Genomic DNA, 25,955 nt, shown 5'->3' on the forward strand with positions numbered 1-25,955 from the left:
GCCAAAGATTCAGGAAGATCTACAAACTCCAGTTACAGAGAAAACCATATCTTGGTACACCATAAATACCAATGAAATAAAAAAACAAAGAGAAAAAAATCATGAAAAATTCCTAGAGGTGGATGAAAAACAGATTAATCTGAGAGCACCAATTAGACCAGCAGGGTCTTCTCAATAGAAAGAGTGGAAGCCAGGTACAATGAAATAACATCTTCAAATGGAAAAAAAAAATGCCAATCTAAATTTCTAGAACCATCTTATAAGACTATATGACATAAGATCATAAACAGTTAAAAAAAAAAAAAAACTAGAAGAAATTTGTGACCAGGAGACTCAGACTAAAGAAAATATTTTAAAAATATTTTTTAGGAAAAAATAAAAGTTCTTTGGGCTGAAGAAAACATTCACAGATAGTGACTTGGAGATAAGAGAACAAAGGAATAACAAAGAAAAGAGAACATTTAAATTATATCTAAGTGAACATTTAACAACAACAATAGTATTCAGGGTTGTAAATATGTATAAAATTATAATATATAATTACAATAGCAAATATAAGTCAGAATGAAGAAATGGTGAGTAAAGATGCATAAAGTTCTCTGCAGTGTTTGGGAAAAGGTAAAAAAAACATGTCAGATAAATTGTCAGAAGTAATAAATACTTTAGCAAAGTTGTTCAATAAGAAATCATTGTGTTCTTATATATTAGCAAAAAACAAGAAATAATGTCAAAAATTTTTACCATCTATAATTACATCAGAAAATATCAAATATCAAAAAAAGTTTAACAAAGATGTGCAATATTTCTGTGCAGAAAACCCTAAATGTTATTACTACAAATTATAGAAGACCTATATAAATGGAGATAAAATATATACAGATTGGAAAATTATAACAATGTGCCTTTTCACCAAATTAAGTAAGGCATTCCTAAATCAAAAGCCACACCATTTTCTAGGTGAAAACTTTTTTTAAGATTTTATTTATTTGAGAGAGAGAGAGAACGAGTGGGGAGAGGGATGGACAGGGAGAAGTGGGGCTCCATCCCAGGACCCTGGGATCATGGCCTGAGGCGAAGTCAGATGCTTAACTGACTGAGCCACCCAGGCACCCCTCTAGGTGAAAATTAATGATTTGATTATAAAAGTTATAAGGAAATGTGAAGGGCCCAAAATAATCAAGTCAATAGTAAATAAAGAGTAATAGTAAAGTCGATAGTAAACAGTAAATAAAGTATCTGCTCTACTTAAAGCTACAGTAATTAACACTGTGAACTAAGGGGTACAAAGATGGATAAAAAAGCCCATGGTACAGAATGTAAAGTCCAAAAGCAGATCTCTGCACATACAAACAATTTATGACAAATGTGTTGCTGCAAAGCAATGGTGCTGTGGAAAATAATAAAATCCAACCCATACTTCACACCATTCACAAAAGTCAATTGCAGGTGGACTGTAGGTCTCAATGTAAAAAAGTACATTTTTGTGACATACTGTAATGCATAACAAACTTACACCTAAAATGTATAAATCATTCAAATAAATTAATGACAGATAATTCACAAAAGAGACTTGTACAAGTAAGTAGTTCAAAAAAAGAATGTCCAAATAACCAATAAGAAAAAGTGCTTAATCTCACTAGTACTCAGGAAAATGGAAGTTAAAACCACAGAATATCAACTAATAGCCAGCAGGTGACTTCCATGTGAAATGCTAGCAAGGTTGTGGGGCAAAAGGCACACTCGTGCATTACTGGTATGAATGTGAATTGGTAAAACCACTTTGGAAAACAGTTTGGCATAATCATTAAGCTTGAACATTCACAGTTACACTTCCAGGTATACACTCAGCATCTGTGTGTGCATATATTCACAAAACAACAAGTACAAGAATGTTCATAGTAGCATTAGTCATAAATCTACATCTGCAGTAGAGTGGATAAACAAAATGTGGTGTAGTTGCACCGTTGTATAGCAACGAAAATAAATGAACTACAGCAGCATGGACGGATTTCATAAACATAATGTTCAGTCAAAGAAGACAGTCACAAATTAATTCAAACTCTATTATCCCACTAAATAAGGTTCAAAAACACGAAATTACCTTGTGACAAGATAGTGGTTTCCTTTGAGAAGGAGGGAGGTGAGGAAATTAGGAGAAGTCAGAGTGAAGACTTCAGAGTTCTACTTTTTGACCTAATTGCAGTTGTAAGATTGTTCACTTTCTGATAATCCACATAACTCTACATTTATATTTTAAGTATTTTTATATATGTGCTCTTACAAAAAAGTTTTAAAAGTTATCATTAAAGGAAAAAAGAAAAAAACAATCTATGTCTTTGTATAAAAAAATAAAGCATGAGAAAAATTCTAACCGCTCTTAGGAATGTCTTGCTTAATTGAAGTCTAGAAGTCTTTAAGGCTGGAGTTTGACAATTTACTTAAAATTCTCACATAGTTTTAATGAATTGGGATCTGTTTTCTTTAAGGACATTCAGCCAGATATTTTTGGCACATCCCAAGTACTTCAGTAACACATGTATATTTATTATGTTTAAACAGGAATTGGATTGAAAAAGTGAAAATCTTTTCTTTATTGAAATTCCTGCTTGTGTCACTGGTTTAATTTCAGTAATTAGAATATAATGATATAACACTTGCTTTGTTAAATATTTTTGAGAGAATTTTTCTAGACCCCAACTTTTAATGCTTCAGGATTATCAATCTAGAGCAGGTTTAAAAGTTAAGTTCAGTAAAAATTTCTTACATTATTCCTAAAGGCTTATATAGAACACCAATATCTTTTCAGATTTCAATCAAAAGAATTTCAAAGACTAATATAAGTTTCTACTTATTTTATAAATACGAATTCAGTATTTCCTGAAATTCTACCATAGACACCTACTGGGTCTTACAGAAGTAGATGACACATTAAATAGAAGTACTTTGACTACAGTAAATACATTTTTTATTTTAATGGCTAAAGCAGAAAGGAAATGCCATGTAATCTCATATCTAGGTAACAAGTTGCAGGAGGGAGAGAATCCCCCCTTGCATTGTTTCTCTTTGTCCCTCTGTATCCCTTTTAATCCAGCCTCCTTTTTCTTAGAAAGTCCTACCCATGCATGTTTTCAGGTTTGGCTTCATCCTACAGATTGTAGGTGCCAAAGAATAATCTGAGTACTCACTTTATAAACTCATTCATTAAAAAGTATGAGATCTTGCCATTTGCGACAACTTGGATGGACCTAGAGGGTATAATGCTAAGTGAAATAAGTCACAGAAAGACAAATACCATATGATTCACTTGTATGTGGAATCTAAAAACAAAACAAATGAACAAACAATGCAGAAACAGACACATTAAGTACAGAGAACAGACTAATGGTTGCCAGAGGAGAAGAGGGTGGGGGAGGCACAGAAATGGCTGAAGGAGAGTGGGAGGCACAAACTTCCAGTTATGGAATGAACAAGTCACAGGGATGAAAGGTACAGCATAGGGAATACAGTCAATAGTATTATAATAGCATTGTATGGTGACAGACGGCAGCTACACTTGTGGTGAGCACAGCATAATGTATAGCGAGTTGTCAAGTCATTATGTTGTACATCTGAAACTAATGTGACAATGTGTGTCAACTATACTTTAATAAAAAATTTAAATATAATTCTGGATCAAGAAGGAATATTTATCATGGATCCAAGACTTTCCAAGGAATCCAGTGGATTGAAATTGTGAATGACATATGATGAGCCTAATGAGAATAATTGATTTTCTTTTTTCTCTTCTCTGACTTTCAAGAAGAATCTATATTTGGGGTTTGGTCATTTTGTGAAAATCTTGAGCACCTGGTTATGACCCAATAAATTAATTCAAAAGATCATCATTGCATGCCTGATGTATATGAGAATGAGGATAATAATATTTGACAGAAATTAATAATGTTTGACAGTTGATAAAGGAATGATAGAATCAATGTGTGATTCAAAGTTTTCCAAAGGAAAGAGATAACTGACAGACCCTCTCAAGGAAAGCTAAGTGGAGGTGTTTGAACTGTCCACTGAAAATATACTGGATTTGGATGGAAAAACAGGAAGAAAATATATCAAATGAGGGCTGTAACAGAAGCCAAAGCCTTTGGGCAGAATGTGGGAGCATATGCTTGGAGGAGAGAAAAAGAGTTAGATGCAACAACCGTCATGAAGCCTTCATGCTGGGGACATTTGTGAGCTAAACTAAGGAGGACAGGTTGGTGCTCCACATGAATACAAGGTGAAGGAGCCTGAAGCCCATCCTGCAATGGCCAGTCATCAAAGTGCTCGGATCTGGGTAACGGCTTCATGAAAACGGTATTGCTCAGCTACTAATCTGGCAGCAAGTGCAGGTGAACAGGAAGGCGGAGGCACATTTCTTGACATCGAAGATTTCTGGGTGTTGGATGAAACGATTTTAGGGCTTTGGATTAGGAATTTGGAGGCCTCCAATCTCAATATCAGTTTTTAGAGACCTGCATAAAGCACTGTTCATCAGGAACACATGGCTTGTTAGCATAGGCATGTCAAAGAGACAGTGGCACAGACTCTAACGGCAGGCACTGTGGACATTATTTGTCATCCCAATTACGTATTCACCTGTTTTGTAAGAACCCTTATAATATTAATATGTAAAAGTACAGAAAATGATCATTTAAAATAAAGCATAAAAGGACTAGTTTTTAAAATCTTCGTCAAAAAATGTATTAGGGGTTCCTATTTCTTAGGAAACCTGGGGATTAACACCTGTCCTTTCTAGCTTTACTATGCAAATTTGGTCAAATTATTATTATTCTTGAGCCTTGGTTTTCCTAAACTTTAACTTGGGCTAATTTATTTGTCCACTACCAGTCTCCAATGGATATTAGTGAAAAATATTTAAAACAAGGTGCTGTAAATTATAATACAGCATGCCGTTGTGGTTAAAAGTTAGAGTAATGCAGTCTTGCTTCATTTTTCTCTCAAGTTTAAGGGGGTTGATTTTTCCCAAAAACCATTTGTTGAATCATGGTAGGAACTGAGTAATTACTCATTGATATGCTCTCAGTCATTTCTTTGTTGTCTTTAAAACACACTTATGGAAACACACAGTTCCCTCTTTCTAGGCAAAGGTGTACTCAATTTCCTCCCCAGGTACAGAAGGGTTTTACATGGATTTTAAAAAAATACATATTTTAGTAATTTAAATATTTGAATATATTTTTATAATATATTAATATTTTTATATAATATCTCTTAGTTAATTTTTTATAATATATCTTTTACAGAACCGATTCATTTGATTATAGGTCAATACATACTAAGTAATGATGGTCAGATTTTCTCTCCTCAATTCAGTAACCATTCAGTTTTCAAACTACTGAGTGGGCCAGGCACTGGGATACAAATATGAATCTCAGACAACCCCTACTCTTAAAACCCTCCAATAAGCAATTAGTAGCACAATAGTCCAGGGGAACAATGTCATAAATTTTCTAATATACAAAGATTTGGTCAGCTGCTCGAGTATCTATTCTCAGACCCCTCAACATGCCTCATTCCTGATCACACATTTATTAGTTAATAAGAGCTAATTAGTGGTTAATATAGGCACAATTCTAGCCTTTTTGCTTATACTAACTCATGCAATCCTCTCAAAACCCTACCAAATAGATATTATTAATATCTCTATTTTTCATAGTGGGTAAGTAAGTTGCCCTGGGTCACACTGCTAGAAAGTTTCAGTAAGGACTTAGGTTCCAACAGTCTGGCTCCAGCGTCTGTGTTTTTAAACTCTGTACATACTGTCTCTTGAACGTATTTCATTGAGTTCTGTTACTGTGGCTTGATTCCCACTAAACACTCTTCTACATAATAGACTATGTGACATCATCGGGGGGAACATCCCTGAAACATGAGGGGGCCAATGAGAAATCCCAGGGGACCAGACACTCCTTATTTCTCTCCTTGATGCCAGGCCCAGCCCCACACCTAGTTCATGCCAATTCTGAGTGAATATTCATAACTTGGTTTTATATGTGTTCCCTTCCCTGTAGACTGCAGCCCCATGTTACCCTGGGGATGCACCAGCAAGGGGCTCTCTACAAGTTCCTCAAATGGGCAGGACAAGGGCAAGGAGGGTAAAGCACAAAATTTCACTTGCATGATACTGAGAATGAATATCTCCTGACATTTTGCACTCTATCTGCCTTGCTTGCTTCCTGAAACCAGGCTTGCCTCCACACATTGTCCTGCAGACTCTTATGGTGGCCGCACGTTTACGTCCAGGCCGAAGTACAAGTGGAAACAATCACATTAAATCCTCATCATGGACTCTGCCTGGTCCAAATAAACCCCCAGAACATTTGTTCTTAATTAACTTCCTTTTTTTTTTTTTTGAGAATTCTATCAGGCTACAGAATTCTTCAATCCAGTTGACTGATCAAAATCTCATTAGCTCAGAACACTTGTGGAAAGGAAAACAAATCGGTGTAATATTTAATTAAAATAATTTTTTAAAACAATGTGGCTTATGCCACTTTTCATGAATAGGCCAATTAGAATAATTTTAAACTGCAAGCTCTTTAAGAAAAGGTTACTATTGAAGTATAGTTGACATACAACATAAAGTGACACAAATATAAACCTGAAGCTTGGGAGGTTTGTAACTGACTGACATGGATTATGTCTTTGGATTATATCTTTCCAGAACTTGGAAGGTGCTAGGAAGAAGACATTGTATCACATTCTGACAGGCTGATGATTCTATGCATAGTTTAAATATTATCCCCCACATCAGTAGTATCTATTTTTTTCAGATGTGTTTGGGATATTTTCTACCATATAAATACTTCAAAGAAAGACAAAGATTGCCCTTAGAAAACAGTTGCCTCTGAGTGGCTCTGTGGTAGAGGATTCCGGAAGCCCATTCCAAGTGGTTGCATTTTCCTATGGAAGCACTCCATCCTCCGCACACACCTCACCCAGCTTTCTGTTGAGGTTGCATGAAAATGCAGTAAGAGATCCTCATGGCAGCACACTAATGGCCACAACAGCGATTTTAAGACCAAGGCAGGCATGGGCATTTAATTCCACCAAGAGAAAACTACCCTTGTGTTCTGAACAGACCTTTTGCTTATATCACCTGGAGCATGGAAGTTTGAATCCCAGTTCTAAAAGCAGAAAAATGATTTTATCCAATTCACCACAGGGCAGATTTCTTGGTTGTAGAAATCATTCCTTAATCATAAGCCCATGTACTTGCTGGATCTGGGCATCAAGATGAGTGTCTCTAGAGATTATAGGGATATTTGTAGCACCTCTTGCAACAAAGGATAAAATGGCACTGCATAAGAATGGACTTGATTGGTGTCTTAAACATTCAGGCTTTTGTCTATACTTGGCATGTCCCAGTGGTTCTTACAGGCTGGGGTGGAGAGGAGGGAAGTCGACACTTGACTCATTGTTCACTTACCCAGGGACTATTGCTGCATACCTAGGACATGGGAGGCATTACACAAGGTGGGGAGAGTTGGGGGTGAACCATGACCAGGACAGGTCCCTCCTAATGGAGATGTATCCTTGAGGAGAGAGGCACAGCAGAACTAGAAGAAGGTCAATGCAGTCATGGGAATGCAGAGTAGCCTCGGTTAGTGGTGTGTAGGTGTGTAGGCCAGGATCAAAAAGCCTTCACAGAGGAAGTGGCATCTAAATTAAGCTAAAGAATGAGTTGGAGGTGACCAGATGAAAGGGAGGCAGGTGACTGTGGGTCACAGGCATTCCAGTCAGAGGCAACGGGTGGAGAGAACAGGCCTTCCTTGATTTTCATGAATGCCTTCACAGGACTAAAGCTAACTGTGACTTACTTGTTGTCGTTCAACCTATACTGACAGGAAAAAGCCAAGATGGGAGGTTCCAGTTCTGCCTCTATTTAGCATTTTCAACCCAGAGTTTGCAGTCTTTATAATACTTTCCAATTTATGAAGCACTTTTATTTATTATCTCCATCACAATATATGGCACTCAGCAGGAATGCAAAGGTAACAAGAAAGTACTGCATAAATTAAAATACATATAGTTGTAATTTAATAAAGCCTCAGCAAGGACAGACAGGAGAGCAGAACATACCTTTTCAGTCTTTAGACAGCTGAAATAAAGACAACAATGAAACCCAGGCCAGGGTAACCTTAACCAGATAGTATCAGGAGAAGATACCTTGTTTCAAGAAGCATCGCTAACTGAGGGTGTGACAACTTCTTGCACCAAGGCTGACTGCTACCCCAGAAGTGGGGAGAAGGTCTCTTACTTCTGGGAGGGGAATAGTACCACTACCAGATCCTCCTCCTTTTCCTTCCTTTTTCCCCTTCCTTCCTTCCTTCTTTCCTTCCTTCTCCTTCCTTCCTTCCTTCCTTCCTTCCTTCCTTCCTTCCTTCCTTCCTTCCTTCCTTCTTTCCTTCCTACTTTCCTTCCTTCCTTCCTTCCTTCCTTCCTTCCTTCCTTCCTTCCTTCCTTCCTTCGTCTTTCCTACTTGTTGGCCTCCAAGGCCATCAGTAGCCTCCCATCTGCTCAGAGATGAGAGTTTCTTATGTTACCAAACATGGGTTGGTTAAATTCACTTAGTTTTTTAACTTCTCAATAACCAGCCCCTGAGTGCATCTCCTTGTCAGGTGATCCTTCCTTACCATCAAAGCTTATCAATCCCTTTAGATACAGAGAAAAGGAATAGCTAAGATGATCAATTATTGATGGTGTACATCTTTGGATGACCAAGTGCTGTGATTCAGTTGCACAGTTTCATTAGGATACCATCACTGCCTACTCAGCCAGTGAGTGGACACAGGACTCACCTGTGGCAAAGACAACATTCCTTGAGACCAGACGATGCTCCACAATAGAGAACTGTGGGAGCTCAATCCTCTCCACTCCAGTGACAGCCTTATCGCCGCCACGCCAGTAAAATTCAATGTCATCGGTGGTATAGCCATCTGCCAGGAGAGAAAGCAGGGACATGGCAGAAATGGAGAATCAACATTTTGTATACATGCAAAGGTAAAGAAATCGTAACTAATAAAATGGAATAACAGCTTGCCCATATTTGAAGTAGATATGTTTCATGTGCTTGTCTATGAGAAAAAGTGTCCTCAAAGAACTAACTTTGGAATATTTTTGGTTACCTGTGCTGTTTGAATTGTACCACACTGGTGCTGAAAAATAGAGGAACTGGGTAGGTTGAATGTCCTGACCAGAGTTTTGTTTGCAAATCCTAATTGTAGAGGACTGGGTGTTGCATAGAAATGAATTCAAAATATATATTAACAGCACTGAAGAAGATGGTTGTAAGAAAAAAATGAAAACTCAAATATAAATAATTTTAGAAAGGCAACTCTGAAAACCCATGGAAATGTTAAAACACTGAGAGTGAATTTAACCAATCAATGTTTGATAAAATCAGAACCTCTCAGGGCAAAATAGTGTCCTCATCAGCATTTTTGGATGGCTTCAACAGGTGTTCCTGGCTATAGGTTTGCCATCATTAGAAATGCGTTTTGTTGGGATACTCTTGGGCCTTAGAGAGAGGAGTATTTATTAGCTGGATTGTAGCTCCAAGCCCGGCTCTTAGCATGGAGTTCATATTCACTTGGTAATCAATCAGTCAGTGCTTCTTCAGAATGAGGAAATAGGACAATAAAATCTGATATTTCTTGTAGCACCAAGAATCTTCCTAAAGGATTAGGTCAACTTCATCAGTAAGGCTGATTAAAATTCACACCTAGAGAAAAATACCTGATCAGTATAATGGACTTCTTGATTTGAATGTGTAATACGACATAAGGCAGACACTCCACATTTGACAAATAGACCAAAGCTATGGGGATGACTGCTCTCCACGGTAAATGTCATCTCCCTTGTCCCATCTGCTACACTCTCTCCCTGCATCATGGTGGTTACAGCTGCTGTCTCCTCCCTTCCCTCTGACTTCCTTATATTCCATTCTCATCTGGCAGCCATGGCGACTGTTCATAACACACACATCTTATCAAGCCACTCCTCTGCTTAAACCCGGCACATGTTTCCCAATACAATTAGTGAAATAAGTTCAAACTCCTTACAAAGATGCCAAGAATCTGCAGGATTCTGTGTGTATTGTGAGTACATCCACTCTCTCTCTCTCGTTCACCCAGCCTAGCACTACTGATCTTCCGGCTGTGGTTCAAACCAGCATACTATGCCCAGGGCTTGTGTGCCCTCCCCCTTATGTAGGGGCTCACACACACCCACATTTCCCTCTTGACTTAAATAAAACTTTTTGCATATGTGTGTAGTCAGGTCACCAAAAAATCCCTACTTCCACTCAGATGCTTTACCTATGGATTCTCTGAAGACTCACACTTTCTGAGGAAATCTTTGATAACAGACTTTCCTGCCCATCATCCCCCTCAGTTCAAACATCACAGTAACAGAATTTGTACTCTCTGAGGCTACTCACTATGTGTTCAGACATTCGGAGTAGAAGCTGCTTCCTACTTAGGTCCCAAATTTACCTTCCAGAAACTTCCATCACATCACTGGGAGTTGTACCTTCTGGGCACACAGAACCCACTTGACTTCTAAGATAGTCCTTCAACTATTGGGAAATCATCATCTATTCCCTGAGCTTTCTATCCTCCACGCTAAATCTCCCCAGATGATTCCACTATGCATCACTTCACATGATTTCATGTCACTCTTTCTGAAAGCACGGCTCTCAGAAAACTTGGCATTGGTTTAGTGTGGAAGTGAGGGGCACTGTGGGGCTGGCTCTATATGAGATGAAAACTGGCCTACACCCAACACAACTTCCCAATATATTTACTCACAAAGACACTCCTCACCACAAATGCATTGAGTAACACTGCAGTCATTTGCCATCCCCCTCAAAGAAATCCATATAAATACAGACAAGACTAAATCCAGTTGAGACCAATAATAAACCAATCTATGATAGACCAGGGTAAGTGAAGACAGCAACAGAAACATCTGGATATGCCAAGAGACGTAGTTCAGGTAGCAGGCGGGACACTTGTTTGTTAGATAATAAAGATGCAGCTCTCATTGCTCACAAAGAAGTACTCAACACTGAATTATCAATAAGGCATCGGAATACTCTTCAAATTGAGAAAATTGCCAAAATGCAGGAATAGCTTGCTTGTAAAGCTGAGTTCCTGATGGGAAATGAGTTTTACTCCAACTGCCCAGGTTCCCAGGAGTACAGCCACTCATGTGTGATGAAGCATATTGTGAGAAAATTGCATCTCAGTGTTTGTTCTCTTCTCACTGAATGGACCAAGATGAGGAGTGTTTGTTTTCTCATATTTCAGCACAGCAAGCAGACTCTCTTAATCAGATTAGAATGGGGATCTCTTTTATGCCGAGTCTCTATCTCTGTCTCTGTCTCTCTCATGACAGTGTAATTTGTAGAGTGGAGGATTAAACCTCCCATCTTTAAGAGAGCTAAAAAATTATGGCAAGAAAATTAGATATGCCCTGGAAAAGATGTCAAACAATGACAAAGCCTAAAATACAGTGAATGAAAAAGAAGTACAGGTACACACAGCTTTCAATTTCCAGCGTGCAGTTCTGCTCATCCAATGGGTATCTTCTCAAGTCCATCATGCATGCTGCTGTTGTGGTGATTCTGAAATACACAGATGAGGGCAGATATTAAAGATGGGATGAGAAATGTATCAGGAAACTGCTTCCAGCTAAAACATGAGTAGCCCCCATGTAGGGCCCCCTTTCCCCAAAGTACACCTGATTAAATATATTTCATAATGTATATCGAATAAGTTTCAAGTACTTTATAGGCCAGATTTATCAAGAAAAGCAACACAAAACCTCTAAACCTGATAAAATTATTCATAGAGCCTTGTTGACTTTGAATAAACAAGGCAGAGAAAGGGATTTCTAAAGAAACTTTTTCTTCAATTTTTGTTCTACCTCCTTGTTTAGTGGTTCTCTAACCTTTATAGCACAGAGAACACTTACATGTGGCAACAGCACTGATTAAATCAAGACTGAATTCTTTGATTTTCCATGTGAAGTGTCTAAGTAGCTACAGATTCATAGGTTGCACTTTGGAACTCTCAGCCAAGTTTCTGCTTGATCCTATTTTATTATAGTTGTCTGCTGGGCTGAATCCTAATGCTCCTGAGCTTCTCGCCATGAAATCATCTATCTTTTCAAAGGGAATATTTGGCTTCTCTGTTATTGATTATGAATCAAAATCGAGTGGGTTAGTTTCCCTTGGGGTCAGCTGCAGCCATGGAAAGAATTTATATCATGGCCCAAGGACAGTTAAGCCTCCACCATGCAATGGTTAAATCAACTGTACGTTAAGAAACAACACTTCTAGAAATGTCAAGTTTATTTCCTACTCTGTCCACAGTCTCATTTTAGGGAAACCAACCTACACACAGCCTCTGTTGAAATGCAATTAAACCACTATGTTTTATACTCTTTTTCTCTAGAATGCCTCCCCTTTTCCACCTCAGTTACAGCTGATGAGACTGGGATGGGGCCCTGATTCAAGGACAGTCAACCATTACTTCATCAAGAATCTCTGATGTGGCCTGACCTAAAAGGCAGAATGGAGCTAAAGGGATTCTCTTCCATGGAAGTGAATTAAAGACAGGGCAAGAATGGAGCTGACCTTGCAAGTTCATGAATTAGAGGCTTGCAATGTCATTTTCCAATTGGAGAGTGAGGCATGAGAAAGCATAAGAGGTAGAGAAAAATGCAAATTGGATGGTTGAAGAGACAGTGGCCACTGTGGTTGGGCCACAGAACATGGCCTTGCAGGGTATGTGCTACATATCTCAGGGAACAGCATTCTTTTTTTTTAGTGTACGTGCTGCTAAAGTGAGCACTGGGGACAGCATTATTAAGGCTTATGTGGAAGTGTGTAACTGGCAGCCCTGGCTATACCCATTCAATGATGGATAAGAATGAAGAAGTAAGAATGTCTCCTCCTAAGATCCCTAGAGTTACCTTGAATTCCCAACCACCTTTCCTGTTCCACCTTTCTTGAAGGCTGTATTCAGCTTTCTCTAGTCAGCCTTCCATATGAATATTCAAAACAGACCTTCATGTTACTTTGGGCAACATGAGCAACTTCTGTTCTTATCATCAGATCTTAACCAAAACATCAGTAAAACACCAGGCATGTGTCAGTTCTGTTGGGCTTGTCTCATTTAACCTAAGTGCAGTAGTAAAGCATGCCCTTCTATTAGCATCTGGATAAGTGGAAGGTTGAGAAAAGTTCTACTTTTCAATGGCTAAGAAGAGCAGTGAGGGAAAATGTTAACATATTTGGCAATCATGGATAAATACTAAATTATTCTCTACAAATGGTATGCAAGTGCCATGCAGACATATGCTATAAGACCCACACCAATGGTGAAAGTGTGTCCTTTCCAAATGTCATAACACTTTCAATTATCACTCCAAGGAGTGGATTACATTCTATAATCCAAAGTCAACACCTAGCTCTTTGATATATTTTTCTACAGCACCCAACTTCCTAGCCAACTGAAGAACCAGCCTCACACTTTTAAATTCTGGCATGTTTTATGGCATATTGACAACCCAACATCCATACAAGATGCCTATAAGGCAAAATTAGAATAAGATTCTGTTAAAATTGTGACTTTTTGTGAAGAAAAGAAAACGATCTCTACTGGACACATTCAAGTTTTAAAAAGTTCCTATATATTTTGGTACCTGTCTACTTGAACAGAGTCAATAACTGAGATTACTATTTTCTGTTTGTTTTTCTTATTCATTTTCAATGCCACCCATAAAATAAATGCACACAAACAGGAACATGAACATATCCAAATTGTTTAGGGATTCACACTGATTGTGACATTATGTAATGTGTTTCATGGGCGTTACTGGAAGTGTTACATGATGTTGGAAGAATCTGTAAAGGGGTCTCCAGTATACTTGTCCTATCTTCTCATTCTGGCATAAGACTGGCTGTAAAATGGAGCCCTTTTCCAATTTACTTGAGGAATATAGTAAAAAAATATATGTATTTTCTACTGTTCTTCCTGAGGAAGAAAGAACATAGAAAACCCTCTCCTGGTGGAAAGTAGGACACAAGAGCCTACTCATGCTACAAAAGATAAGCACAGGGATGATGCGGTGAAAGGAAAGAAGTCTGTGTGCCACTGGGACAGAAAGGCAAGAAAAAGGAAGGTGGGGGGCAGGCAGAAAGATCAAGAAGGGTGCAGCAGGCCAGAACTGCACCCTGAACCATAAAACCTTCTTCCAAGTTGGCTAAATTCATGATTGGCTTGGAGAGTCAACATTTTGCATGAACTGACCAAATTTTGAGGCTTGGGACTTTGCAGAAACTGTAGGAGGGAATTTGGGTCTGCAGCACTGAGAGCTCAAGCCTAGTTAATGGACATGGAGCAAAGGCTGGGAAGCCACAATGACTGAGCTCCATTTGCATAAACCCCAGCATCCACATGCAACTTTTCATATTTTCCCCAATAAACTTTATTTGTCCTGAGAGGAGAATTTAACCAATATCTAGTTCACTTCCAAAGCCCTCTGTAATCTGAGAATTTTCTAAGGAATATTGACAGGATCATGAGAAACATGACTGGCTGAAGATTTCTGCAGTATTACTCTTCAGTACGTGCTTTTTTGGGGGGTGTCATTGTTTCTTTTTTGTTTTCTGGTTGAGAGAGAGCAGTGCTTAGAGTCTCCATAGCTGCAATTTATGCTTATGGTAGAAAAGCAGAGAAAGATGGTAGCCAAGAAAAATTGTCTACCATTCAATATGTCCTTTCTTTACAAATAATCACACTTTGAGGGTGCCGGAAGTAGAAAGTTAAAAAAAAAGAGAAGTAGAGAAGTGACAGATAAAGGACTGGGAAATGCTTAGAAAAGGATGTTGATTTATTATCTCATGCTCAGGACCGCATGCAGTCCTATCTGTACTTTATGTAACATTAATTGAGAATTTGCTTTGTACCCAGCTCTATGCTCAGCCCTTGAACATTCATGCATTTAATTAATAACTATATTATGGAGGTGTTATTATTATTCCCATTTTGCAGATAAACAAACTAAGGCTCAGAAAGAATAAGTATGTTGGCCACATTTACAATGCTACTAGAAGGCAGATGCAGCATTCAGATCCAGGAAGCCAGAATTCTACACTCTGCTACCTCTGACATCTCTTCTGCCTTAAAGTATGACATACTGTTTATTCAGCTTTTAAAAGCCTACTCAGGGAGTGAGAGTCCTGTTGAAGATCAAAGAAGGTACAGAAATATATATATATATATATATATATATATATATATATATATATATATACACACACACACACAGAAGCATATATAGTATGTGTGTATATATACATATATATACACACATGCATATATTATATATATAATATATACAATATATACACACAGAGAGATCATACACATACATATAGTATTCTCATTATATATATGAAAATATGTAAATATAATATGTAAAGGAAGAAAATAAATACTCTACATGCTATACCTACAGTAACAGTAGTGATATTTAACTCATTGTGCAATAGGATAGAATTTAGTAGATAGTCTTGCTTTTATAAGTGATATATTCCTAAAGATGTGTTTAACAGTCAAAAGTATGAAAATTCAAGGAATAAACTCAAAGCTTATAAAGGGATCATTATCCCCAGCAAATTTAAAATCTTAGGAAGTGATAACAGCCATCTGAGGACACCATCTATAAACTATCTTGTGTGTCCTTTGCCTGCACAGCTGAGTGAGGAAGCATAAGTCGAGGAGACCCATGACTTTTAGCATGTCGAAGGGTTTTCACTTTGTCTCAATTATATTAAGCTTATGAGACGTACTTTGGTGTCAGCACTTTTAAATTTCCACCAATTGAAAAAGAGTAGTAAGGGCAGATGCAAACTCTTCATGTCATTGCACAAATACAGAACTCCCCACAGATCACCTAGAAGGGCTGCTGTGGAAATACTTCTGTTGGCTATGATCAGCACACTCACTATGACAAAACATTTGCCTGAAATGTCCACTTGTTGGCCAAGGTGCAAAAGTACCCCTTGCCAATGCTGCTGGGAAAGGTGGACTATGGGCAGAGTCTGGGATCCTTACTTAAAGCAAATCATTAGGCAATGCGTGATCTCTTTACCTACTTGTACTAACCTTTTAGATTCATGGTAAATACCAGACAGGACAAAAATGAAAATGTCCTTGACTAGCATTCTCAGAGCCCTTCCAGAACTAAAGTATCTCAGCCTCATCTACCTCTCCTCTCATTTAATGCTCTAATTACACTCAGAACTATCTACAATTGGAACATCCATCTCTTTGTTGACTTGTAGGTCCCTTTTATTTCCTCAGGTGAGTCTGAGAGCAAGGCTTTGTCTCCCCTGTCAGCAGCCATCTCCCCAGGCCTGGAATAACTCCCACATGCACACAGTAGGTGTCCCATAAATAGTCATCAAACAAAACAATGGCTTTGAAGATACGGGGATCAGGCATAAGCAGACAGCATGGGACTCAAGAAGTAGAGAGGGAAAGAGATAGCTTAGCCCCTCTTGGATTTAATCCCTGAAATATAAGTGCAAGAGGGGACACCTGCCCTCTCAAGCACTCCAAGCGGGAGCCCTGGCCTTACAGAGTTACTGACTCACTGAGAACTCCATGCGCTTCCTGGTCAAGATGCTTGGTGACACCCCCTGCATTAATAGCCAGGTAGCCTCTGTGAATCCTTCTGCTGCAGGATGAATTCTTAGCAGGCCAATGTTGATGCCTGGCCTGCAGGGAAGATGACAGCAAAATGCAGCCATCAGTAGAGTCCTGGCTCTCTGATCATAATCTTGTTAAACTAACAGGCCCAGGAGCAAGTTAGCAGCACCTCCTGTGTGACCTCTCGCTTGCACTTGGGATGGCTAAATGTCTGAGAACTCTGGGCAATAGTTATATATATGGTCATGGGATAGCAGCACATCTGGGCTATTGCTTTATAGATAACTATTTAGTCCTTTGCAACAGCCTAGTGGTAACTCAAAGTCCTCTTCTTCTTCCTGGTTCTCCATATGCCAAGTTCATCAGGCATTTTTCCAGGAATAGAAACACAGATGCTAAGGTTAAGGGCCTAAGTAAAATAATACAAACTGACTAAGTATTATTCTAAAGCAAGTGCTTACTATTCAACGTGGAAAAAACACAAGGCATAAACGAACATTTAAGTTATTCTAATTTTTGTTTTGTTTTACAAAAAATATAAGAAAATACATTCACAGAACTGTCGGAAAGACTTTGCTATGCAGATTCTTTGAGCATGTTGCTGGGAAAGTCGTTGGGTTAAGTTGATTGTGTTGGCAGCCCCATTCTTCCTTGTTTCCCAATATCCACTGTAATTCTTCTCACTAAAAAGAAGCTGTCTGCCCACCTCATGAATAAGGGCCAATTTTGTAACTTGCTTTGTCTGATAGAACATGTGGAAGTGGGGTGCCTGGGTGGCTCAGTCGTTAAGCGTATGCCTTCGGCTCAGGTCATGATCCTAGGGTCCTGGGATCGAGCCCCGCATCAGGCTCCCTGCTCCACTGGGAGCCTGCTTCTTCCTCTCTCACTTCCCCTGCTTGTGTCCCCTCTCTTGCTGGCTGTCTGTCTCTCTGTCAAATAAATAAATAAAATCTTTAAAAACAAAACAAAAAAAACCAAGAACATGTGGAAGTGACAATGTGTCAGTCTCAAGCTTAGCTCCCAAGAGTCATTCTGTTTCTGGTCTCCTTTTGTGCTTCTGCCTTTGCTGTAAAAAAGCCATGCCCAGATGAGTCTGCTGGTCCTAGGTGGAGAATGGCCATGGGGAGGAGGATGGAGGTACTCACTCATCCCTGCAGAGACCATTCACCCCCGGTCTGTGAGTGAGCTAGCCAGGATGAGCACAGATACTCATTAATCACACAGACACACAAGTAATGAGCACTTACTATCATCTGGCATTGAGGCCTTTAGCTATTTGTTACACAGCGGCACTGTGGCAATAGATAAGAGATACAACAATCAACACAGGTAACAACATACATAGAAAAGCATAAATTCTCCTATAAATAAATGGAAATCACAATCTGATACTTCTCAAGAGTGTCCTAAGATAGCAAAACCCTTTGTAGATAGCACCTAGCTCCATGTTTCAGGATAAATCCCCTCTCATTTTGGAAATAATCAATCTTGGTGAAATGAGTAGTCACATCAGGCAAATGAGACAGGTCCTGGTGCCTCTCCTCCTGATTTTCAAACAATATGGTGATAAAGCAACACAAAGGCCAAAACTGGTAATAGTCCTGACAACCACTGAAAGGTGACAAGCCAACAGGAAGGTGTACACCAGATCCTCAATCATCTGCCAGGAACAGAACTGTCAGAGTGGATGATTGAGGAAGTTCTTACAGAGAACACCACAGGCTCAACACTCTGAAGAGGAAGGGAGAAATCAGTTCGAAAGAACCAGGAAAGTACTCCCCACCTCCCTGGGTCTGATTACCTCACTTGGCAGAGTTTCACATCTAGAAATATGTTGTTCAAAATGGTAGACACTAGCACTGTGACCATTTTACATTTAAATTTTAAATTAATTAAAATGAAATCAAATTTGAAATTCAGTTCCTCTGAAGCACTAGCCACATTTCAAGTGCTCAATGGCCACATATGGCTGGCAACTACTGTTATCAGACAGTACAGATTATAGAACATCTTCATCACCTTACTAAGTTCCCCTGGAAAGGGCTAGAAAACAGCATTGACCTAGACAGATGAGTGGTCTGGCCTTGCCTGCTAACCCAACCCCCCAGTTCTTCTCTCTCTCTCTCTCTCTCTCTCTCTCTCTCTCTCTCTCTCTCCCTCTATAGCTTCAGAGGACACAACTCTAGTTGAAAGTGGTTGGGGAACATAGTTGAATGCATATAACCCACCCACTCAAAGAAAAGCCATTGCTGCTAAAGGCAGATATCCACAGGACTTGGAAGTCATGCATACCAGAATAAAAGATATCATTCAAGAGTCTATTCAAAGTATCATACTCTTCATCTGACTTCAGGACCTAGTCAGTTAACCCAGCAGTCAGAAGGGAGGGTCCTACTCTGAATGAATGCAATTAGGCATAACAAATGGAGCACATTAACCAAATTTTCAGATTTATACCCTAAAGGGCTAAGGCTTCCAAGGTGAGAGTGAGGCTGAAGGAGACTGAGGTCACCATATCCATAGTCTCACTAGAAACTCACTTTGTCTCTACGATATATCCCACCTAAGGATAATCATGAATAAAACAAAGAGGTGTTCTGTGAAAAAAGTATGGAAGTGTAGAAAATGAAAGTTGAAACTTTTAGAAGATATGTCTGGTAGTCAGAAGGCATGAATGCATATGCTGTCTTTAGAACAAGAGCAGGGAGACACAGGGAAAGAAGAGCCTGAGATAAAGGCATAGATAGATGCTATAAAACTAAGAAAAGAATGCTAGGATTCCCAGCCATAGGCACTGAATTGAAATTCATACCAAAGACAGATAGTAGAATTGACACAGCTGAAAATAATTTATTGATGTGTATGTCTTTTTAAACTTTAACGGGCATACAAGTCACTGAGGGGTTGTGTTAAAATGCAGATTCTGCGCAGAAGGTCTGGGGTGGGTCTGTAATTCTGAATTTCCCAGATGATGGTGCTGTTCCTGTCTGGGGACTGTAGTTAATATGGAAAGGAGAGGGCAAACTTGTAGAACCTTCCTAAAGGCAGAAGACAAAGTTTTGAAAACAGAGAGAAGATGATATGTATAGGACAGAAAATGGGTATGAAATGGCTTTATTAGACAGAGCAAAAAACAAACAGCATACAAGTCAACAAATTAAACATGAAACAATATTTTCTTAAAAATTAGGTTAAAATATGCATAAAATTTACCATTTGCACCATTACGTGTACAGTTTAGTGTAAAGTACATTCATATTGCTGCACAACCATCACCAACATCCCTCTCCAGAACTTTTTCATCATCCCAAACAGAAATTCTGTAGCCCATGAAACACTAACTCCCCATTCTCCACTGCCATCCCCTCCCCGACCCTGTCCCCAGACCTGGTAACCTCTATTCTATCTCTATAAATTTACTTATTCTAGGTACCTCACATAAATGGAATTATGTAATACTTGTCCTTTGGTGCCAGGCTTTGTTCATTTACCATTTTCTAAATTCATTCTTGTTCTATCATATATCAGAATTTTATATATTTTCAAGGCTAAATACTATTCCATTGTATGTATATACCACATTTTGTTTATTTATGTGTTGATGTACATTTGGTTTGTTTCTAACTTCTGGCTATTGTGAATAATGCTGCTGTGAACGTTGGTGTGAAACTAGCTGTTTGAGTCACTGCTTTTGTTTCTTTTGGTATATACTTAGAATTGGAATTGCTGGACCTTACAATAATTCTATGTCTAACTTTTTGAGAAATAGTCATACTGCTTTTCCCAGTGGCTGAACTGTTTTATATTCCCACCAGCAATGCATAAGGATTCCCATTACTCTATAAGTTTGCCAAAACTTTTTTTTTCTGTCTCCCTCCCTCCTTCTTTTCCTTCCTCCCTCTTTCCTTCCTTCCTTCCTTCCTTTCTTCCTTCCTTCCTACCTACCTTCCTCCCTCCCTCCCTGTTCATTTTTTTTTCATAATAACCATACTAATGTGTATGACATGGTATCTCACCATGGTTTTGATTTTCATTCCCTTAGTGACTAATAATGTTAAGCATCTTTTCACATGCTTATTGGCCATTCGTATATCTTCTTTGGAGAAATAAACTATTTAAGTCCTTTGCCTATTTTTTTTTATTTTTTATTTTTTTTATAAAGATTTTCATTTATTTATTCGACAGAGATAGAGACAGCCAGCGAGAGAGGGAACACAAGCAGGGGGAGTGGGAGAGGAAGAAGCAGGCTCATAGCGGAGGAGCCTGACGTGGGGCTCGATCCCATAACGCCGGGATCACGCCCTGAGCCGAAGGCAGACGCTTAACCGCTGTGCCACCCAGGCGCCCCAAGTCCTTTGCCTGTTTTTAAACTGATAGTTTGATTTTGTTGCTGTTGTTGTTATTGACTTGTAGGAGTTCTCTGTATAATCTGAATATTAACTACCTTTATCAGATATATGATTTGCAAATATTTTCTCCCCTTCCACTGGTTGCCTTCTCAGTCTGTTGATTGTGTTCTGTAATGCACAGAAGTCTTTAATTTTGCTGTAGTCCAATTTATATTTTGTTATTGTTCTTGTTGCTTGTGCTTTAATGCCATATCAAAGAACACTGCCAAATCCAACGTCATGAGGCTTTCTCATCTTTTTCTAAGAGTTTTAGCTCCTACATTTACATCTCTGATTCACTTTTAGTTCATTTTAGCATCCAACTTCAGTCTTTCACATGTGGATATTCAGTTTTCCCCAGCACTATTTGTTGGAAAGACTGTCCTTTATTCATTGAAGAGTCTTGCCATTCCTGTCAAAAATCATTTGATCATATATATTAAAGCTTATTTCTGGGTTCTCTATTTTATTCTACTGGTCAATGTGTCTGTTATTATGCCAGTATCACACTGTTTTGATTACCATGATTTGTAGTATGTTTTGAAATCAGGAAATGTGAGATCTCCAAATTTGTTCTTTTTCAAGATTATTCTGGATAATTGGGTTTCCATACGATTCTGTATGAGTTTTAGAATGGGGTTTTCCATTTTACAAAAAAAAAGGAGGGCACTTGGATTTTGATAGGGAGTGCACTGAATCTGTAGATCGCTTTGGATGGTATTTTCATCTTAACAATATCAAGTCTTCCAATCAATGAATACAAGAGGTTCTTCCATTTAATTATGTCTTCTTTAAATTCCTTCAGCAATGTTTTACAGTTATAGTGTACAAGTCTTTTGCCTCCATCATAAAATTTATTCCTCAACATTTCATTCTTTTTGATGCTACTTTAAATGGAATTGTTTTCTTAATGTCTTTTTTTGATTGGTCACTGTTAATATATAGAAATGCAACTGATTTTTATATGCTGATTTTGAAATCTGTAGTTCTGTTGAATTCAGTTTTTTAGATCTAACAGGTTGGGGGTTGTTGCATGGAATCTTTAGGGTTTCTACATAAAATCATGCTATCTACACACAATTTTACTCCTTTTCCAGTTAAAATGAATATGGCATAAGCAGGCATCTTTGTTATTAATATTAGGGGAAAAGATTTCAGCTTTTCACAAATGAATATGACTTAAATTGGGAAAGTTGCTTTTCTTAAGATTTATTTATTTAGTTTAGAGAGGGAAAGAGAGCATGCGAGAGAGTGGGGCAAGGGGCAGAGGGAGGGAATCTTCAAGCAGTCTCCCTACTGAGCGTGGAGCCCAACTCGGGGCTTGATCCCACAACTCATGTGACCATGACCTGAGCTGAAATCAAGAGTCAGACGCCTAACTGACTGAGCTACCCAGAAACTCTTAATTGGGAGTTTTCATGTACAGTCTTTATCATGTGAGGGAGTTTCCATCAATTGCTACTTCTTTGCACATTTTTATCATAAAAGGGTGTTGAATTTTGTTAAATGCTTTTTTCAGCATCAATTGAGATAATGTGTTTTTTTTTTCTTTTCATTTTGTTATATGCCATTTTCCTATGTTGAATCATACTTGCATTCCAGGAATAAGTCCCACTTTATCATGCTATATGTTGCTGAATTTAGTTTGCTAGTTTTTGTTGGGGATTTCTGCATTAATATTCATAAGGGATACTGATCTGTGGCTTTCTTGGAGTGTCTTTGTCTGCCTTTGGTATAGGGTAATGTTGGCTTTACAGATGAGTGAAGAAGCAATTCTTTCCTCATCCTTTTTTGGGAAGAGTCTGAATTTGTGTTAGCTGGGGTTAATTCTTACATGTTTTAAATGGGGGTAATTCTTCTTTGAATGCTTGGTAGAATTCAAACAATGAAGCCATTTGGTCCAGGACTGTTTATGTTGAGAGGTTTTTTTTAGTTACTGATTCAATTGCCACATTAATTGTAAGTCTGTTCAGATTTTTCTTCTTTTTAATTTACTTTTGGCAAATTTTGTTTCTATGAATTTGCCCATTTCACCTAGGCTATCCAATTTTTGGCATATAATTTTCCATAGTAGTCTCTTGTAAATCTTTTCATTTCTGTAAATTTGGTAGTAAAGTTCTCCATTTCTGATTTTTGTTATTTGAGTCTTCCCTATTTTTTCTTTGTTGGTCTAACTAAAGGTTTGTCTACTTAGTTGATCTTTTCAAAGGACCAAATTTTCATTCCATTGATTTTTCCTCATAGTGTTAGTACTCTCTATTTTATCTATCTCTACTCTACTCTTTATTGTTTTGTTCCTTATGCTAGTTTTCATTTTAATTTACTTCAGTTTTTTGTTTTTGTTTTTGTTTTTTTAGTTCCTTAAGGTGTAAAGTTGGATTCTTCTTTTCAAAGTATGTATCTACAGGTATAAATGTCCCTCTTCACACTGTTTGCCAGCATCTCATAAGTTTTGGTATTATTGTAGAACTGTCTAATTCTCATTTCAATTCCATATATTTGGAATTCTGATGTCTGGTGCATATATATAACTGTCAAATCTTAGAGAATTGACTTATCAATATATGGTGTTCTTCTTTGTCTTGTTATAGTCTTTGACTTAATGTCTATTTCATCTCACATTAGTATAGCCACTTCAGCTCTTTTGATTACTATTTGTATGGAATGTACATTTTTCTATCCTTTCACTTTAAATTTATGTATGTCTTTAGATCTACAGTGAGTCTCTTGTAAATAGCATATAGGTGGATCGTGTTTTATTCTGTATCCATTCTTCCAATCTCTAGCTATTGTGTGAAGAGTTTAATCTATTTATATTTAAAGTGATCACTAATAAGGAAAGACTTCTACATTTTTGCTGTTTTCTGTATCTTCAGTAGCCTTTTGTTCCTTCATGTCCTCCATCTTTTTTTTTTCTGTTGATTTTTTTGTGTGAGATGTTTTGATTCTCTTCTTGTTTCCTTTATGCATATTCTATAGATACTTTCTTTTTGGTTACCCTGGGGATTTTATATGACATCTTAATATTAGAATAATCTAATTTGGATTGACATAAACTTTACTTTAGCCACATATAAAATCTCTACCCAATTTGCACCACCCTATGTTACTGATGTTACAAATTGCATCTTTATACATTGTGTACCTAAAAACAGAGCTTTGCAATTTTTAAGCACTTGTCTTTTCAATAACAGAAAAAGTGGAGTTATAAAAAATAATTAAAGTAATACTAGTTTCATTTACCTTTACTGGAGATCTTTTAATATTCTTATACCTTCAAGTTCCTGTCTAGTATCCTTTCATTTCAAACTGAAGACACCCTTTAGCCTTTCTTCTTGGGCAGGTCTACTGTAATGAAGTCCCTCAGCTTTTGTTTATCTGGGAATTTATTAATTTCTCCTCACTTCTGAAGGCCAGTTTTGCCAGATTTAGAATTATCTTTGGTAGGTTTTATCATTCAACACTTCAAATATTTAATCATTCCACCGCCTTCTGGTCTCCAAGACCATTTTTTTCATCAGAAAATCTGTTTTGATAGTAATCTGTTTTGAGGCTCCCCTGTATAGGATGAGTTATTCACTCCTAATGATTTCCAGATTCTCCCTATTTCTGTGGCTTTTCACAGTTTGAATAATGTGTCTTAATGTGGGTCTCTTTGGTTTTATCCTACTTGGAGTTCACTGAGCTTCTTGGATTTATAGATTCATGTTTTTGTTTTTGTTTTTAATCAACTTCAGGAATTTTTTAGCCAATATTTCTACAAGTAATCTCTGTGCTTCTTTCTCATGCTCATCTCTTGGTGCACCTGAAGGTTTCTCACAAGTCCCTTAGGCTTCACTCACTTTTCTTCAATCATTTTTCTTCCTGTTCTCAGACTTGATTATTTTAATTGCCTTATCTTCAAATTTACTGATTTTTTTCTTCTGGCTGCTGAAATCTGGAGTTGAACCCCCTCTAGTGAACTCACTTCAATTACTGTGTTTTTCAGCTTCAGAATTTGGTCCCTTTTATCATTTCTATCTCTTTATTTTGTTCATTTTATTCATGTATCATTTTCTCAATTTCCTTCTGCTTCTTTGTCCATGTCTTCCCTTAGCTCTTTCAGTATAGTTAAGACAGACTTAGTCTTCATCCAGTAAGTCTAACGTCTGGTCATATTTAAGGACAGTTTTGTCAATTTATTTTGTTCCTTTGAATGAGCTACATTTTACTCTTTCTTTGTATGTCTTATGATATTTTTTCTTGAAAATTGGTCATTTGACTACTATAAGGTTGAAACTCTAAAAATCAGACTTTTTCTTCCTTCCCACAGTGACTGCTGTCTTTTTTGTTATTGTTGTTCTTTTTTAGGAAAGCTTTAACAATTCATTTATTTTGAGGTATTTACCACTTGGCTAGGATGGCTCTGAGCCTAAGGATCAGCCAAGGTAAAAACTTAAGGTCTTCTCAGAACTTTTCTAAGAATATGTTTTGCCTGGGCATATGTATAGCTTTTTAAATTCTGTATACTTAGCTGCTTTTGAATAACCTGATTTCCCAGACTCTCACTCCAGCTTCTCCCTTGGGCCTCCATGCTCTATTTCATATTTCTATCCCCAAGTCTCCTTCTTGCCCTGGACACCTATGTGTTTGTAGGCATATAGCCTTTAAAAGCACAACCTGCTTTTTCTTTTTTTCCTGCCTGCATTCTGAGTTATCTCTGTAAATAGAGATAAGCATGCTTCAGTCCTTCAGTTATCCTCAAGACAATTTAGAACGTATGTACACAATAATCTACAAACAAGTT

General features: G+C 37.9%; 1 protein-coding gene across 1 annotated transcript in view; it reads right to left on the bottom strand.

Annotated features, from left to right (window-relative positions):
* GABRB3 (gamma-aminobutyric acid type A receptor subunit beta3) overlaps nt 1-25,955 on the bottom strand; it is a 227,438-nt gene that overhangs the window by 28,016 nt on the left and 173,467 nt on the right. Inside the window, exons 5-6 of the mRNA XM_045795434.2 lie at nt 11,601-11,683; nt 8,856-8,993 (exon numbers count right to left, since the gene is read on the bottom strand). Of these exons, the coding sequence (XP_045651390.2) occupies nt 8,856-8,993; nt 11,601-11,683 (221 nt within the window). The remainder of the gene's footprint in view (nt 1-8,855; nt 8,994-11,600; nt 11,684-25,955) is intronic.

The sequence above is a fragment of the Ursus americanus genome, chromosome 28, assembly GCF_024610735.1.
Source record: "Ursus americanus isolate L20-20 chromosome 28, mUrsAme1.1.p, whole genome shotgun sequence".
Classification (NCBI taxonomy): Eukaryota; Metazoa; Chordata; class Mammalia; order Carnivora; family Ursidae; genus Ursus; species Ursus americanus.